The sequence below is a fragment of the Papio anubis genome, unplaced genomic scaffold, assembly GCF_008728515.1.
Source record: "Papio anubis isolate 15944 unplaced genomic scaffold, Panubis1.0 scaffold386, whole genome shotgun sequence".
NCBI lineage: Eukaryota > Metazoa > Chordata > Mammalia > Primates > Cercopithecidae > Papio > Papio anubis.
This window is the reverse complement of record NW_022164018.1, coordinates 17,531-35,491: the sequence shown is the minus strand read 5'-3', so window position 1 is coordinate 35,491 and position 17,961 is coordinate 17,531. Positions and strand designations below refer to the sequence as shown.

Below are 17,961 nucleotides of genomic sequence, written 5' to 3'. Positions count from 1 at the left end.
TGTTCTTTCTTCCCACTTACTAAGCTACCTTAGAGTAATTATTTTCTTCAAAGTTTTAACCTCAGGTAGCCTTTGAGTGAGAAGATAAAATTTCCAGGATAGGAAATCTTTAGTTGATACTAATTTATTAAAAGCCAGCAAAGAGTTAGAGAAGGTGGGAACAAGGAACAAAGGAAAATTGACAAAAAGAGAACAGTGTAAAACAGAAAATAAGATTTAAAAATGATTTCATGTGATTTTGTAAAAAATATATATACACTAATATCCATTATGATAAATTTCCTAGTCAAGGAAGTTTGAAGTAGATTCCATTAGAAACAGAATACAAATGAGCACTGAATTTAGAAAAAAAATAAGTTTTAAGGATGTAAATAACTTGGTAAAGAATAGTAAAACGTAAGAGCATAAACAGTACAATGAAAAGCCTACATGGTGCAATCAGTTCCTTCTGATTGACCTAGAAGGATGCATTATAGAAGGTACACTTACATTGAAGATATAGACTCATCAACTAAGATTATTTTAATTTTTTTCTTTTACTTCTTCAAATTTTAGCAGGATTTTGCTTTTTTTGGTTTTGTATGTCTGTGTGTGTGCCATATGCGTGTGTCTGTGTGTTTACTTTTTTCATTTATATGTTTAGTTTGCCAGTAGGGAAAGAATGGATGAAATTATGTCAACTAAAGACCTGCAGATAAGCAGAGATTGGAGCTTTGCTAAAATAGGGATTCTTTGCTGAAGTCACAAGGTTCCCTATAACCTGAAAGGAAGAGCAGCCACACTTCTTGACTTCCACGTGAAGAGGCACAAGATGCATTAGTGCATTACAAGGGCAACGACCTCTACGGCCCTGTTAGGCTCACCTTAAAACAAATGCTGCTTTGGAGTGCAGGCTTTGTATTAGACACTAAAGAGTTAAGGACACAGTTTCCTCTTTCTCAGGTTGTTTATCTCCCAGATATCCTATTTCTCAATCTCCACGTTTCTTTCTGGCAATTGAGTCATGCTTTAGCAGGAAAATATGTGTTGAAATAGGTTCAAAATACCAAAATTTACCCACAGGCTAAAAATAAAATGTGGAAGAAAGGTAATTCTTGGGGAAAAAATCGGCAGAATATACACTGTTTTTCAGTATTCCTCGAAGAGCCACCTGCTTGGGAAGCATACTGGAATCTGCAAGGGGCTTTTCAAGAAAGTTGAGTATTCTATGAGATTTGATAAGGAACATATGATTATGTTATTAAACCATCCCAACTAAATATTAAGATCAGGCTGTAAATTGCAGGAAACTGACAATGACTGAGTGACAACATGGAAAAGCTGAAACCAAAATTCTGTTTTCTTGCCATCTCTTCAGTTTTCTTGATTAACCCCTAGACTAATGACTAAAATACCATAAACCATGCTTTTGTTCTGCTATATATGGCTAATAACAGCAGTGTGGATTTAAATTACAAAATACACTATGTTTAGGGAACATGACATTTGTTTGGACTATTCTGGGATTTGGGGCCATAGCTTATGTTTGGAAATATTTATTAATATAAGGACAGTGAGACAGTATTCGAATGTGCCCTGTTGACCTTTTAAGAGTTTGCATAAAGTAGGATGCATAAGAGTGCTGGGGTTGGAATAAACCAGGTTTGAAGGTGGTGAAATTGCTGATTCAGGCTAGTGTCTAGGAAGACGGGGTTTGGATATACCCAGTGAAAGTAACAGCTCTCTGGAGTTGTAAAATTGGAAACTATATTCATATATTCATGAACTAGAACAAACTGGCCTAAATGTCATATTGGTTCAAAGACTTTTAGGTATCACCAAATTAGGAAAAAAGATTACTTCATGTAGTAAAAAAATGCTAACTATACTTCAACATTGGGATCCAGAGCTGAAGTCCCAGCTGATTCTATTATGCTACCTTTTCATACTTTGAATGTTTAGATACTTCCAGGGAAAGACATATAGTTGAGCTATGACAGGCTTCACTGCATTTGGTACTATCAAAATCTCATCATGACTTCCAAAAAGTTCTTGTTCTTTACCAATTATATTTCTGCATACTTTCTACTAAGAGACTGTAACACTGATAAATATTATGGAAGCTTTCAACAACCACTCAGAATATTTGACCCACTACTGAGAAACACTATAGACCATCACTCATCTTTCTCTTTCTTGGGTGGCAAGTAATCAGCAACATATTAGCAGTCACAAACTCCCAGTGTACACTTTTGCTGTCTCCTCTGTCCTGGCATCAACAGTGAAACACAAAGTCAGCAGGTTTTTGTGCACTGAGCTAATCATAATCTTGAGGGACGTTTACAACCTTGTAGTAGTAAATCAACCAGCACCCATAAAGACAGCAGCAGGGTCTTTGCTGATGAATTGTTCTGAAGACTCAGGCTCATGCACTATAGGTGGCTCATGTAGTCAATGGCAGAAAAATTTATCTTTGGCTCAATTTAAAATAGAGAATAAAACAGGCTTTTCGTCTACATGCAGTTGTAAGGCTTCTAAGAAAAGATTATTCTTCTTAGGAAAAAACATTAAGTAAACCATATGGAGAAATAATAGGACATTTATAAAAATATATACCATTTTATAAGCCTTTCAGACCTATTAAATAACTATAATATGAATAATGTACAGATGTCTTTAAATACTACTCAAGTAAAATTATTTCTCTAAGCAATATTCAATTTAGATGAATTATAGAGAATTTTTATTTTACCAAGGAAGATTTGAAAGGACCCAATTTATTAATTTTATAAATATCTTCAAGATATAATACATACTTAAAAGTTACATTAATGTTAAATGGGCATTAAAATAAATTAGCTAACCTAAACTGCTTCAAGACAACTAGAAAACGAAAAAAAGTAAATATTCAGTGATTCTTTGCTTTCCTTAAAGCCTTGATTTAAATCCTAGGCCTTGGGTCAACGCTGCTGACACCAGCCAAAATCAGCTTAGTTATGTCAAAACAGTTGGAGGATCAAGAGACCTTCCGTGTGAATACTTGCAATTCAACGTATTGGTATGTTGGAAAGTAAAATGCTTGTTAATCTTCACATTAGACACAAGAATGATCAATTCCACATAATAATTTAAGTAACCATCAAAACTAATGAGAAAAATGTGTTATCTTCAATAATGAAAGCAGGTATGACTAGTATATATTTCCAGAGTACAATGTCTTAGAAAAAAAAAAGGAAAACAGTGTTTAAAGTTGAGTATCTTGGGAGCACATTAAGTCACAAGATTCTGTGAGCATTTCCTCAGAATTTGTAAGCCTTCTTTACATATTTATTAAAAACTCAATAAAACATGTTCACTGAAATTTTGTGTGTTCAACATTATTTTAGCTCATTGGGAAGAAAAAGAAAGAAAGCAAAAAGAAAGAGAAAGGGAGGAAAAAAGGAAGGAAGGAGGAAGGAAGGGAGGGAAGGAAATGAACCTAAAAGGTGGGAGGGAAGAAAGGACAGAAAAAGACAGGGAAAGGAAAAGAGAGATAAGGAAAGAGGAGGGGAAGGGAAGATGGGGCAGAGGAGGGAAAAATGAAACACAGAAGGAAAAGGAAACTGAAAGGAAATGTATATGGTGTTATCTAGTCCTTCACTAAGTTAAAGGCAAATGGAGGGGAAAAAGTTAAGAAAAGAATATACATGACTAAAATAATCAAAGAATGATACTAGTTTCTGCTTTTGGAGAGATCAAGATATATAAATACAATAATTTATTATATTCACCACATTGGAACAATTACAAAGCCATAAAATTAAAATGACTCTGTGAGTGGAGAAGGGACACAGTGAGGGACACAGGAATGAACCACTAGATCACGACAATGGTGAAGCATGCTATTATGCTATTGATGGAGCCTTCAGAATAGCATCCACATTCTGTCACAGCAGACAGTCGGGCTTTAGGAGTTTTAGGAAAAGTTACAACAATTTTCATGTTTCCTGGGAAATTAGTGCAAAGCAGAGTCCAAGGTAGTTAATATGGCAACAGATTGCATTTCCCAAATACCAGCACGATACTATGGTTCATTAATCACCACAAAATACTGGGTTTTTCATAATGATAATTATATAACTCAAACAATCAGTCTTTATTATGAGATTGAGACCTTCTTGAGTTTTGGTTTAATAATGGTAACAATAAAATATTTTAATTTGTTTGTTTCCAAGGAAGAGAAATGATATTCTGGGGCTTGTATATATCTGTAAACATCCTTACTTGCTGAGATAAAAAGTAGGCAACCCTTTATGCATCTCCGTATTATTTTTCAAGTTTTATGGATCCTAAAATCCCATGTCAAGGGCACCCAAGATGGCCAAATAGGAACAGCTCCAGCCTCCAGCTCCCATTGTGAGCAACACAGAAGATGGGTGATTTCTGCATTTTCAACTGAGGTACCGGGTTCATCTCACTGGGGCATGTCCAACAGTCGGTGCTGATTAGTGGATGCAGCCCAACCAGGAAGAGCTGAAGCAGGGCGAGGAATTGCCTCACCTGGGAAGTGCAAGGGGGAAGGAAATTCCTTTTCCTAGCCAAGGGACACTGAGACACACAACACCTGGAAAATCGGGTAACTCCCACCCTACTACTGCGCTTTACCAGGGGTCTTAGCAAACGGCACACCAGGAGATTATAATCCACACCTGGCCCGGAGGGTTCCCATGCCCACGTAGCATCCCTCATTGCTAGCACAGCAGTCTGAGATCTAACTGCAAGGCGGCAGTAAGGCTGGGGGAAGGGCGCCCGCCATTGCTGAGGCTTAAGCAGGTAAACAAAGCCGCCTGGAAGCATGAACTGGGAGGAGCCCACCACAGCTCAAGGAGGCCTGCCTGCCTCTATAGACTCCAACTCTGGGGAGAGGGCATAGGTAAACAGAAAGCAGCAGAAAGCTCTGCAGATGTAATGTCCCTGTCTGACAACTTTGAAGAGAGCAGTGGTTCTCCCAGCACGGAGGTTGAGATCTGAGAACAGACAGACTGCCTGCTCAAGTGGGTCCCTGACCCCTGAGCAGCGTAACTGGGAGACATCCCTCACTAGGTGAAGACCAACATCTCACACTTCACACAGCTGAGTACACCTCTGAGACAAAGTTTCCAGAGGAAGAATCAGATAGCAACACTTGCTGTTCAGCAATATTCTATCTTGTGCAGGCTCTGCTGCTGATACCCAGGCAAACAGGGTCTGGAGTCGACCTCAAGCAAACTCCAACAGACCTGCAGCTGAGGGTCCTAACTGTTAGAAGAAAAACTAACAAACAGAAAGGACACCCACACCAAAACCATCAGTACGACACCATCATCAGAGATCAAAGGCAGATAAAACCACAAAGATAGGGAAAAAACAGTGCAGAAAAGCTGGAAATTAAAAAATTCAGAGTGCATCTCCCCCTTCAAAGGAATGCAGCTCATCCCCAGCGATGGAACAAAGCTGGATGGAGAATGACTTTGATGAGTTGAGAGAAGAAGGCTTCAGTCGATCAAACTTCTCAGAGTTAAAGGAGGAACTATGTACCCAGGCCAAAGAAACTAAAAACCTTGAAAAAAGAATTGAAGAATGGATAACTAGAATAACCAATGCAGAGAAGTACATAAACGAACTGATAGAGATGAAAACCATGACATGAGAACTACGTGACAAATGCACAAGCTTCAGTAACCGACTCGATCAACTGGAAGAAACAGTATCAGCGATTGAAGATCAAATGAATGAAATGAAGCGAGAAGACAAGTTTGGAGAAAAAAGAGTAAAAAGAAATGAACAAAGCCTCCAAGAAGTATGGGATTATGTGAAAAGACAAAATCTACCTCTGATTCGTGTGCCTGAAAGTGACAGAGAGAATGGAACCAAGTTGGAAAACACTCTGCAGGATATAATCCAGGAGAACTTCCCCAACCTAGCAAGGCAGGCCAACATTCAAATTCAGGAAATACAGAGAACACCACAAAGATACTCCTCGAGAAGAGCAACTCCAAGACACATAACTGTCAGATTCACCAAAGTTGAAATGAGGGAAAAAATGTTAAGGGCAGCCAGAGGGAAAGGTCGGGTTACACACAAAGGAAAGCCCATCAGACTAACAGCAGATCTGTCGGCAGAAATTCTCCAAGCTAGAAGAGAGTGGGGGCCAATATTCAACATTCTTAAAGAAAAGAATTTTCAACCCAGAATTTCATATTCAGCCACACTAAGCTTCATAAGTGAAGGAGAAATAAAATCCTTTATAGACAAGCAAATGCTGAGAGATTTTGTCACCGCCAGGCTTGCTCTAAAAGAGATGCTGAAGGAAGCACTAAACATGGAAAGGAACAACCAGTACCAGCCATTGGAAAAACCATGCCAAAATGTAAAGACCATCGAGGCTACGAAGAAACTTCATCAACTAACGAGCAAAATAACCAGCTAATATGATAATGACAGGATCAAGTTCACACGTACCAATATTAGCCTCAAATGTAAATGGACTAAATGGTCCAATTAAAAGACACAGACTGGCAAATTGGATAAAGAGCCAAGATCCATCAGTTTGCTATATTCAGGATACCCATCTCACATCCAGAGACATATATAGGCTCAAAATAAAGGGATGGAGGAAGATCTTCCAAGCACATGGAAAACAAAAAAAGTAGGGGTTGCAATCCTAGTCTCGATAAAACAGGCTTTAAACCAACAAAGATCAAAAGAGACAAAGAAGACCATTACATAATGGTAAAGGGATCAATTCAACAAGAAGAGCTAACTATCCTAACTATATATGCACCCAATACAGGAGCACCCAGATTCATAGCAAGTCCTTAGAGACTTACAAAGAGACCTAGACTCCCATACAATAATAATGGGAGATTTCAACACCCCACTGTCAACATTAGACAGATCAACGAGACAGAAAGTTAACAGGGATATCCAGGAATTGAACACAACCCTGCACCAAGCAGACCTAATAGACATCTACCCACTCTCCACCAAAAACCAACAAAATATACATTCCACTCAGCACCACATCGCACTTATTCCAAAATAGACCACACAGTTGGAAGTAAAGCACTCCTCAGCAAATGTGAAAGAACAGAAATTACAACAAACTGTCTCTCAGACCACAGTGCAATCAAACTAGAACTCAGGACTAAGACACTCAATCAAAACTGCTCAATTACATGGAAACTGAACAACCTGCTCCTGAATGACTACTGGGTACATAACGAAATGAAGGCAGAAATAAAGATGTTCTTTGAAACCAATGAGAAAAAAGATACACCACACAAGAATCTCTGGGACACATTTAAAGCAGAGTGTACAGGGAAACTTATAGCACTAAATGCCCACAAGGGAAAGCACGAAAGATCTATCATTGACACCCTAACAGCACAATTAAAAGAACTAGAGAAGGAAAAGCAAACATTCAAAAGCAAGCAGAAGGCAAGAAATAACTAAGATCAGAGCAGAACTGAATGAGATAGAGACACAAAAAAATCAATGAATCCAGGAGTTGGTTTTTTGAAAAGATCAATAAAATTGATAGACTGCTAGCAAGATTAATAAAGAAGAAAAGAGAGAAGAATCAAATAGACGCAATAAAAAATGATAAACGGGATATCACCACTGACCCCACAGAAATACAAACTACCATCAAAGAATACTATAAACGCTTCTAGGCAAATAAACTAGAAAATCTAGAAGAAATGGATAAATTCCTGGACACTTACACTCTCCCAAGACTAAACCAGGAAGAGGTTGAATCCCTGAATAGACCAATAGTAGGCTCTGAAATTGAGGCAATAATTAATAGCCTACCAACCAAAAAGAGTATAGGACCAGATGGATTCACAGCTGAATTCTACCAGAGGTACAATGAGGAGCTGGTACCATTCCTTCTGAAACTATTGCAATCAATAGAAAAAGTGGGAATCCTCCTAACTCATTTTATGAGGCCAACATCATCCCGATACCAAAGCCTGGCAGAGACACAACAAAAAAAGAGAATTTTAGACCAATATCCCTGATGATCATCGATGCAAAAATCCTCAATAAAATACTGACAAACCGAATCCAGCAGCACATCAAAAAGCTTATCCACCATGATCAAGTGGGCTTCATCCCTGGGATGCAAGGCAGATCAACATACGCAAATAAATAAATGTAATCCAGCATATAAACAGAACCAAAGACAAAAACCACATGATTATCTCAATAGATGCAGAAAGGGCCTTTGACAAAACTCAACAGCCCTTCTTGCTAAAAACGCTCAATAAATTCGGTATTGATGGAACGTATCTCAAAATAATAAGAGCTATTTATGACAAATTCACAGCCAATATCATATTGAATGGGCAAAAACTGGAAGTATTCCCTTTGAAAACTGGCACAAGACAGGGATGCCCTCTCTCACCACTCCTATTCAACACAGTGTTGGAAGTTCTGGCTAGGGCAATCAGGTAAGAGAAAGAAATCAAGGGCATTCAATTAAGAAAAGAATAAGTCAAATTGTCCCTGTTTGCAGATGACATGATTGTATATTTAGAAAACCCCATCATCTCAGCCCAAAATCTCCTGAAGCTGATAAGCAACTTCAGCAAAGTCTCAGGACACAAAATCAATGTGCAAAAATCACAAGCATCTTATACACCAATAAGAGTCAAACAGAGAGCCAAATCATGAATGAACTTCCATTCACAATTGCTTCAAAGAGAATAAAATACCTAGGAATCCAACTTCCAAGGGATGTGAAGGACCTCTTCAAGCAGAACTACAAACCACTGCTCAGTGAAATAAAAGAGGACACGAACAAATGCAAGAACATACCATGATCATGGATAGGAAGAATCAATATTGTGAAAATGGCCATATTGCCCAAGATAATTTATAGATTCAATGCCATCCCCATCAAGCTACCAATGACTTTCTTCACAGAATTGGAAACAAATGCTTTCAAGTTCATATGGGACCAAAAAAGAGCCCGCATTGCCAAGACAATCCTAAGCTAAAAGATCAAAGCTGGAGGCATCACGCTACCTAACTTCAAACTATACTACAAGGCTACAGTAACCAAAACAGCATGGTACTGGTACTAAAACAGAGATATAGACCAATGGAACAGAACAGAGCACTCAGAAATAATACCACACATTTACAGCCATCTGATCTTTGACAAACCTGACAAAAACAAGAAATGGGGAAAGGATTCCCTATTTAATAAATGGTGCTGGGAAAATTGACTAGCCATAAGTAGAAAGCTGAAACTGGATCCTTTCCTTACTCCTTATACGAAAATTAATTCAAGATGGATTAGAGACTTAAATATTAGACCTAAAACCATAAAAACCCTATAAGAAAACCTAGGTAATACCATTCAGGACATAGGCACGAGCAAGGACTTCATGTCTAAAACACCAAAAGCAATGGCAACAAAAGCCAACACTGACAAATGGGATCTAATTAAAGTAAAGAGCTTCTGCACAGCAAAAGAAACTACCATCAGAGTGAACAGACAACCTACAGAATGGGAGAAAATTTTTGCAATCTGCTCATCTGACTAAGGGCTAATAACCAGAACTTACAAAGAACTCAATCAAATTTACAAGAAAAAAACAAACAACCCCATCAAAAAGTGAGCAAAGTATTTGAACAGACACTTCTCAAAAGAAGACATTTATACAGCCAACAGACACATGAAAAAATGCTCATCATCACTCACCATCAGAGAAATGCAAATCAAAACCACAATTTCAAATCAAAAACATCATTCTCAGCAAATATCGCAAGAACAGAAAACCAAACACCACATGTTCTCACTCATAGGTGGGAACTGAACAATGACAACACTTTGCCACAGGAAGGGGAGCATCACACACAGGGGCCTATTCTGGGGTAGGGGGAGGGGAGAGGGATAGCATTAGGAGATATACCTAATGTAAATGACGAGTTAATGGGTGCAGCACACCAAGACGGCATGTGTATACATATGTAACAAACCTGCACGTTGTGCACATGTACCCTAGAACTTAAAGTATAATAATAATAAAAAAAAATCCCATGTCATGGAGCTATGGATATAGAACATCCACCCACGCTCTCAGAGGCTGATACCACAATAACTTAGAAATGTGGAGGACTATTATAAAAACTATGAATTTAGAGGTGTAAATAAAGAAATTCATGTGACTCTCATAATTCACTCATAAAGTGGTAGGCTATCCTTTTGAACTAAAACCTGTGCTTTAAGCTGAGGAACAGAAGCAGAAAGGAAATTGACTTGGGGATACAAGACCATTTTCAAGGTTACCTCTTGTGACTCTGGAAAGCATATGACTTACTTTCAGCTACATTATGTTTATTATTGTAAAAATAATTTTAAAATTACAGGATTGAGAAATCTAAGAACATAGTGCTGAAGTTATTAACTATTCCTCAAGCTATTAATACTGACCTTTGAAATTAAATGTTCCCCTTTGTTCCTTTTCCTCTCGAAAGAAACAAGAATAACTTCCCATTTGTTTGCTATTAATGATGGTGAACCTAAAGATAATTGAAGTTATTAACATAGGCTTAGTTCTCAAAACCTTCTTAATGAAAATGAAAAGACTTAGCCATTGATCAAAATTTTAAAATAGAAATAATTCTGTAAATATGCAAATTAGAATATTAGCATAACATTCAAGTGGCTGCAGAGGGAAGAATGCTCAGTCAGCAAAAATATTTAGAATTAAGCTACTTTTGGCAAGCAAGGTAGGTTAAAATTTGTATACTCACCTGTATTGGGTATACAAGGTGCTTCCTGTTGCACTGACAAGATAATTATCCTCAAGTTGTTCACTGTCTTTTTTCCAAGTCACATTTACTGCATTCAAATCCCCAGATGTCGTGAACTGGCATGTGAGATTTACATTAGAAGGCCTTTCTAAAGTGATATTTTTTTCTACTGGCATACTAGAATGTTCTATTAGCACAAAAGAGGACAAAATGTGAAAGTTATATTCAGAGGAATCTAATATATAAAACCTTTTAAATTATTAACTGAAGTGTTTCATTGACAATTTCATTCATTTGAAGAATTATTCCTCTATCAACATAGTTGGTTCCCTTTCTTATTCCCTTTTATATGCACACCTCAAGAAATGTTTTGATCCAACATTAACACAATTAAAAAAAACCTAAAGCTGTGATAGTTATCTCCTTAAACTCTGTAATAAGCAGAATATAGGGTAGAGAGTACTCAATAACGTGTGCTGTATGCTCTGACAGTGTAAAAACAGCACAACTGTAAATACAACACACTCATGGGTGAGAATGGAATGCCTGTTTCAATAATTTTGAGTAATCATGTTGTTGGCAGTTATTACGAGAATGTTTTTTGTATAACATGGATTTGAGTGATATATTATATTCTAACCATTCCTAGTCTTCTTAAGAACCCGTAGGGACTGGATATAGACATAGGTACAGGACAAAGAATTTAAATAAGCATCCTGTAGTTCTGAATTTGAACTGAATTTCAGTATCAGTATGAATTCATGAGATGTTTATCTTTTTTTTGATTTTCAAAATAGATATCTTATTTATTTTGGATTGATCGATTGATTATCATAAGAACACTTAACATTAGACCTTCCCTCTTAGCAAATTTTTAAAACTTGTACCTAAAAAGTAGTCTGAAAGGTTCTCAATTTCTCTTCCCATCTATAGGTGGGAAGAGAAGGAGCTAACCCTTAGAGAAGCTTTAGGGAAGTTGAAGTGTTTATCTTAAAAGGAAAACAATACACACACACACCACACACACACACACCACACACACACACACACACACACACACACACACTGAAGGGGTCCAGAATATGCCAGGATAGCATACAAATTATTTTGAGCAGAAGGCATTTGAGTTCCTAAAATAGCTACTCTGACTAAAAGCAGAGCCTTTCAAAGCAACTCCAAAAAACCTCTATTGTCATAAATCCCCTCCCTAGGAGCAATAGGGACAAGGGACTCTTATCACTGAAGATGAGAAGTCTTCACACCACACCTAAACAGACACTGTCACAAAACTATCATATCTTCCACCTGTTATCTAAAGGGCTCATTTATCTTTCCTAAAACTCATTTGTTTTTCCATAAACGGCCTTTCTCCTCCTCTTCTTACCCTACTAAGATGGTATATAAGCCCCTACTTTTAACTGCCCCTTTGAGCTACATGTTTTTCTAACTTTTGTCCACATGTGATTAAGTATGTTTTTTGTTCTGCTAATCTATCTTTTGTCAGTTTAATTCACTGAGCCTGAAATTATATAGAAAAAGTTTCTCCTTGACAGTTTGGCAAGGAATATGGAATGGTTAGGACTCCCCATCCTTCCACTCCAACCCCATTTCCAAAGCCTGAGATTTCAGGACCTCTGACCCAGCAGGTAAGTACGAGCTCTTTTTTTTTTCACCAGTATCCAATCTGGGATACTGGTTAAAATAAAATAAAATAAAATAAGGGGTACACTAGAACAAGAGCGGTAAGAGCCTCTACTTGTCTTTTCTTTCTTCAGTTTAACCCTCAGGTTCCCAACCACTAACTCTCCGATAATACACACACACACATACACACACACACACACACACACACACACACTCTTACGGAAAACATAAAAAAGCTTACTTTAATTTTGAACAGTGGCAAATAAAGAAAAAATGTTCAGGCCGGGCTCGGTGGCTCAAGCCTGTAATCCCAGCACTTTGGGAGGCCGAGACGGGCAGATCACGAGGTCAGGAGATAGAGACCATCCTGGCTAACCCGGTGAAACCCCGGTGAAACCCCGTCTCTACTAAAAAATACAAAAAAACTAGCCGGGCGATGTGGCGGGCGCCTGTAGTCTCAGCTACTCGGGAGGCTGAGGCAGGAGAATGGCGTAAATCCGGGAGGCGGAGCTTGCAGTGAGCTGAGATCCGGCCACTGCACTCCAGCCTGGGCGACAGAGCGAGACTCCGTCTCAAAAAAAAAAAAAAGAAAGAAAAAAAAAAATTCAGCATGTACCTTGTTTGTCCTACACTAACTGTATCACTGGCTAACCAAACAGTAGAGAAAGTCAATGTTCTCTTTATAGAAAAATTCTAGCAAATGAATAAAAAAGAAATCATACAAATATACCATAATGATGATGCAATCCCTAGTGAATCATGGATCTAGGCATTTTGCATCAACTGGGGCAATAATTTCAAAAACAGAATTATGTCTCTCTTGAGGAAGAATACCCCACTACCTAGGATATGGTCTTGTCAGAAAAAGTGCTGAGGAGGTTCTTCAAACTGGTTAAGTCTCTGGATTCAATTCCCAGTTTACAGGAAATATGGATTATGGAAGAACACATTAACCTACATTTCATGAAAGTAATCAACAAAATCCAGATTCTGCGAAAATTCTACAAAATAAATTATCTGTTTTTTTTCTTTTTCTGTCTTTTTTGTTTGTTTGCTTGAGATGGAGTTTCGTTCTTGTTGCCCAGGCTGGAGTGCAATGGTGCTGTCTCGGCTCACTGCAAGCTCCACCTCCCGGATTCAAGAGATTCTCCTGCCTCAGCCTCCCAAGTAGCTGGGATTACAGGCACCCGCCACCAAGCCTGGCTAACTTTTTTGTATTTTTAGTAGAGATGGGGTTTCACCATGTTGGTCATGCTAGTCTTGAACTCCTGACCTCACGTGATCTGCCTGCCTCAGCTTCCCAAAGTGCTAAGATCACAGGCATGAGCCACCGCACCCAGCCTGGTTTTTTCAACACATAAATTTTAAAAGGGAGAGAGATGTCTTTGTATTGGACGTCAGGTGCTATGTTTCGGGCACCTGAAGATTATAAGATACTCAAAAAATTCCATTAAAAGAAAAGCAAAACTGAACTGTAATATTTAGGGATGCATACCTGGGTAATAAAACAATATAGAAAAACAAGAAAGTAACTACATAAAAATCAGAATAGTGGTAATTACTCTTAAGGGGAAGAGAAAGAGTTGTGTTTGGAAGACGGTAGTGCATCATACAAACAAATTTCTCAAGCTCTTCTCATTCTCAACAATGGTATAGTATGATTAAATGGACTATGCAGAGCCAAATGTAGAAAGAAAAATAATACAACTCAAATAAAATGGTCAGGTGCAGTGGTTCACGCCTGTAATCCCAGTAATTTCGGAGGCTGAGGTGTGTGGGATTGCTTGAGCACAGGCGTTCTAGACCAGCCTGGGCAACATGGTGACAACTCATCTCTGGAAAAAAAAAAAAAAAAAAATTGAAAAAATTAGCCAGGCTTCATAGTGCATGTCTTTGGTCCCATCTAGTCGTAGGCAGAGGTGGGAGGATATTTTCAGCCCAAGAGTTGAGGCTGCAGTGAGCTAAGGTGGCACCACTGCACTCCAGGCAGGATGATAAAGCAGGGACCTGTCTCACCGAAAAAAAAAAAAAAAAAAAATTCTATCACTTTTAATTACATTTGAAACTTTACGAAATGCTTCCATAAGCAAAGACCAGGTACAAGGTTTGCAGATAGTGAAGTATAGCTCGTGCGAAGCACTTTGTGAGCACATGCTTGAAATAACTGCTTGTATGACTGCAAACTGCTGAATTGAATTTAATGCTCAAAAAGAAAAATAACATTTGATGTCTCTAGAATACATATATTGCCAGAGATTACCTTATTCCTTGCAGTTCCCCTTACTGTGCTCTATTTCACTATCCTAGTATATTTTAAACATTTTGCTAGCCACACCAAATTATTCCAACTACCTTTCAATTGTTGGTGCCCATCAGGATTTTGCTCTCTGGTCTCTTTACTTCTCAGTTTGGCACTCCTTTGTTGGATTCAACTATTAACCGTAATGCTCTTTACTTGCAAAATTAGAACCTCCACTGAAGTCTTTTTTTTTATTTTATAGCTCCAGCTGTCTATGGAGCATCTAAATCTGGATATCCCATGGGAAGTTCAAACTCCAAATATCCAAGAGAGATCCATTAATATTCCCTTGTGCTGACCTATAACACTGAATCACATGCAGTAGTATTTAGTTGATTCTACCGTTAAAATATCAAACAAATTTGTCCAGTTTTATCCAACCCTCCTATTATTGGCCTTCATTATCTTTCACCAAGACAAGGCAAATTACCTAATTTCTCTTGGCCAGCTTCTCTTGCTCCAGCCAAAATTGTCCTTTGGTTGGAGCAATTTGAGCAAAACTCAAATTGTTTAACTGCCTTGATTCTATACCTCGCATTTGCAAATCAAAGTATTTTTGTATTGGACATCCATTTCCTTATTTGTAAGGCAGGATAATACATATTTCATGAGATTGTAGAAAGTTCTATCAAAAGAAATGCAACAGTAATATAATATAGCAATTAATAAATGCCCATTTACTTCTTCTCACCATTATCTCACTGGGGAATATTATAAAAACTATCATATATGGTGCTAAGGGTTATATGTTGATTAAATCATTTAATCTTCACAACAGCTTTATGAGGTAAGTATCACTGTTACCATTCCAACTTTAGAAATGAGGCAAACAGAGGCTGCCTGTCTTGTCTAAGATCACACATCAAGACAAAGGCAACACTGAATCTTAGATTTAGGTATGCCTGAGTCCAGATTGTGATAACCAACAGACTATACCAACTCTCAAACATATTAAATTCTCATTACAATGGAATTAACTTCATTACCTTCAAACTGTTGAACCAAGATTTTAAATAAAAGAAAATATTAATAGAAGATTAAAGAAATGTACAGTGTAGCTATATATCAGTGTGAATGTGATGATAAATGAACAGTGCAATCAAAATATTTTTAAAATACACATTTTCAACTAAACACAGTTTTATATAACTTAAAATGCAATGCAGCTTTTCTTATTGGTAGGCCATCCTCCAAGCCCTAATCCTTGTCTCACTGTTCCCTATAATACTTTGCAGGTGCTTCTGCAGTTTGTTGTGCTTCTGCAGTTTGTTTTCCTTCCTGTCAAGAAATCACAGCATCAAAAATATGCAAAAAGCTCTACCTTTTTACATATTTCATGGTTAGCCAACAAACTAATATGAGCTCAGTCGACAATGTTTCAACTTCCTTAATACTGCACAACTGCAATGCATTTTTGCCGCTTTAGAGTGCTGCAAAAACATCTATGACATCTGCATTTCTAAAACCATAGCAATTTGTTTCTGAAACATATTTTTAAGACTGTTCTTAAAACCATATAGTAATTTATACCTGTCTAAAAAATTTCTTATTTTCATAGATAACATTTGCAGTCTTCAGAGAAATGACATTTAGATTTTCTTGGGTCTATTCAGGACCCAATCTTTTAAACCATTTCACTACAAATAAAAGTCTGCTTTGTTATTTATTAAGAAAAAGAAAATATGGAAGAAGCCAATTAAAATTTATTGCATAGGATAGTGTTTCCAAACATGCTTTAAAGACAGAAACTCTTACTAAAAACAATTAAGTGAACTGTGATATATACAACAGATTAGATGGGACAACTCTGATAGAAGCCAAGATAGAAAACACAGAGCCCCATCAGCCTGACTTTTCTTTATTCATAATGAGATAGGAGGTGGAATGTGACTCTGGACCAGACTGAAGACTGACAGAAACAAGGAAGAGACATCGAAAGCTCCTCTCCACAAGACACACCCACCAGCACCATGACAGTTTCCCATGGCCATGGCTACACCCAGAAGTTACCATCCCTTTCCATGGCAATGACCCAGAAGTTACCTCCTGTTTTCTAGAAATTTCTGAATAGCCTGCCCCTGAATTTGCACATAATTAAAAGTGGTATAATCATGGCTGCAGAACTGCCCCTGAGCTGCTATTCACGACACACTGCCCAGGGTGTACCCCTGCTCTGAAGGAGAAGTCACAGAGCTGTAACACCCCTGCCTCAATAAAGCCGCTTTTTTCTACCATCAGCTCACTCTTTAATTCTTTCCTGAGCCAACCTTCTCCGGCTAAACCCCAATGTTGGGATTCACCTGCCCTGTAACAATTTCACCATAAAAGTCAATAAGGCATCATGATGCAACCCAAAATGTCTATTAAACATCCAGAATCCTTACAGAAACAGAAGGCCACACTAACATGAGGCCAACACCCCTATATAAAAATGATACAATGGGGCCGGGCGCGGTGGCTCAAGCCTGTAATCCCAGCACTTTGGGAGGCTGAGGCGGGTGGATCACGAGGTCAGGAGATCGAGACCATCCTGGCTAACCCGCTGAAACCCCGTCTCTACTAAAAAATACAAAAAACTAGCCAGGCGAGGTGGCGGGCGCCTGTAGTCCCAGCTACTCGGGAGGCAGAGGCAGGAGAATGGCGTAAACCCGGGAGGCGGAGCTTGCAGTGAGCTGAGATCCAGCCACTGCACTCCAGCCTGGGCGACAGAGCAAGACTCCGTCTCCAAAAAAAAAAAAAAAAAAAAAAAAGATACAATGGATCTTATTTTTATCATTAATGTTGTGCGTCTTAAACATATGGAGTTAACTTATAATTCCTCTGAATAAGAATAAAATTCTCAAAGTTTATATCCAAAATTTATAAAACATAATACCATTCCCTTGATTCTTATAATTTCACCACTCTCCCAAATTAAGTCTCATATTGATTGAAGAATCATGACAGTTTATTAAGTAATCCTATCAACAAGTTATTTACATGCCATCTGATTAGTGCCATACCAATGTGATACAACCTAAAACACGTGTGCTTCCTGAATCCCATAAACTTAAAATGTGAAATCACCAATGTGCACAGAGAAGCCTGAAATTACATAAACCCAACTTGAGTAAAATGTAGTACACATATACTTTGATACACTTTTTTATATCTATATAAAATCTCCAAGTACTCCCTGGAGACTCCCTCAAGACCTGTGAACTATGTGGCTGGCGTTTATGAGCTGAGCCTATTTTCAAACTTTTAGATTT

General features: G+C 38.0%; 1 protein-coding gene across 2 annotated transcripts in view; it reads right to left on the bottom strand.

Moving 5' to 3' along the window:
* LOC101008852 (embigin) overlaps positions 1-17,961 on the bottom strand; it is a 41,637-nt gene that overhangs the window by 12,735 nt on the left and 10,941 nt on the right. For both annotated transcript variants that reach the window (XM_031662089.1, XM_031662088.1), the window contains exons 2-3: positions 10,768-10,954; positions 10,445-10,533 (exon numbers count right to left, since the gene is read on the bottom strand). In XM_031662089.1, the coding sequence (XP_031517949.1) occupies positions 10,445-10,533; positions 10,768-10,954 (276 nt within the window). The remainder of the gene's footprint in view (positions 1-10,444; positions 10,534-10,767; positions 10,955-17,961) is intronic.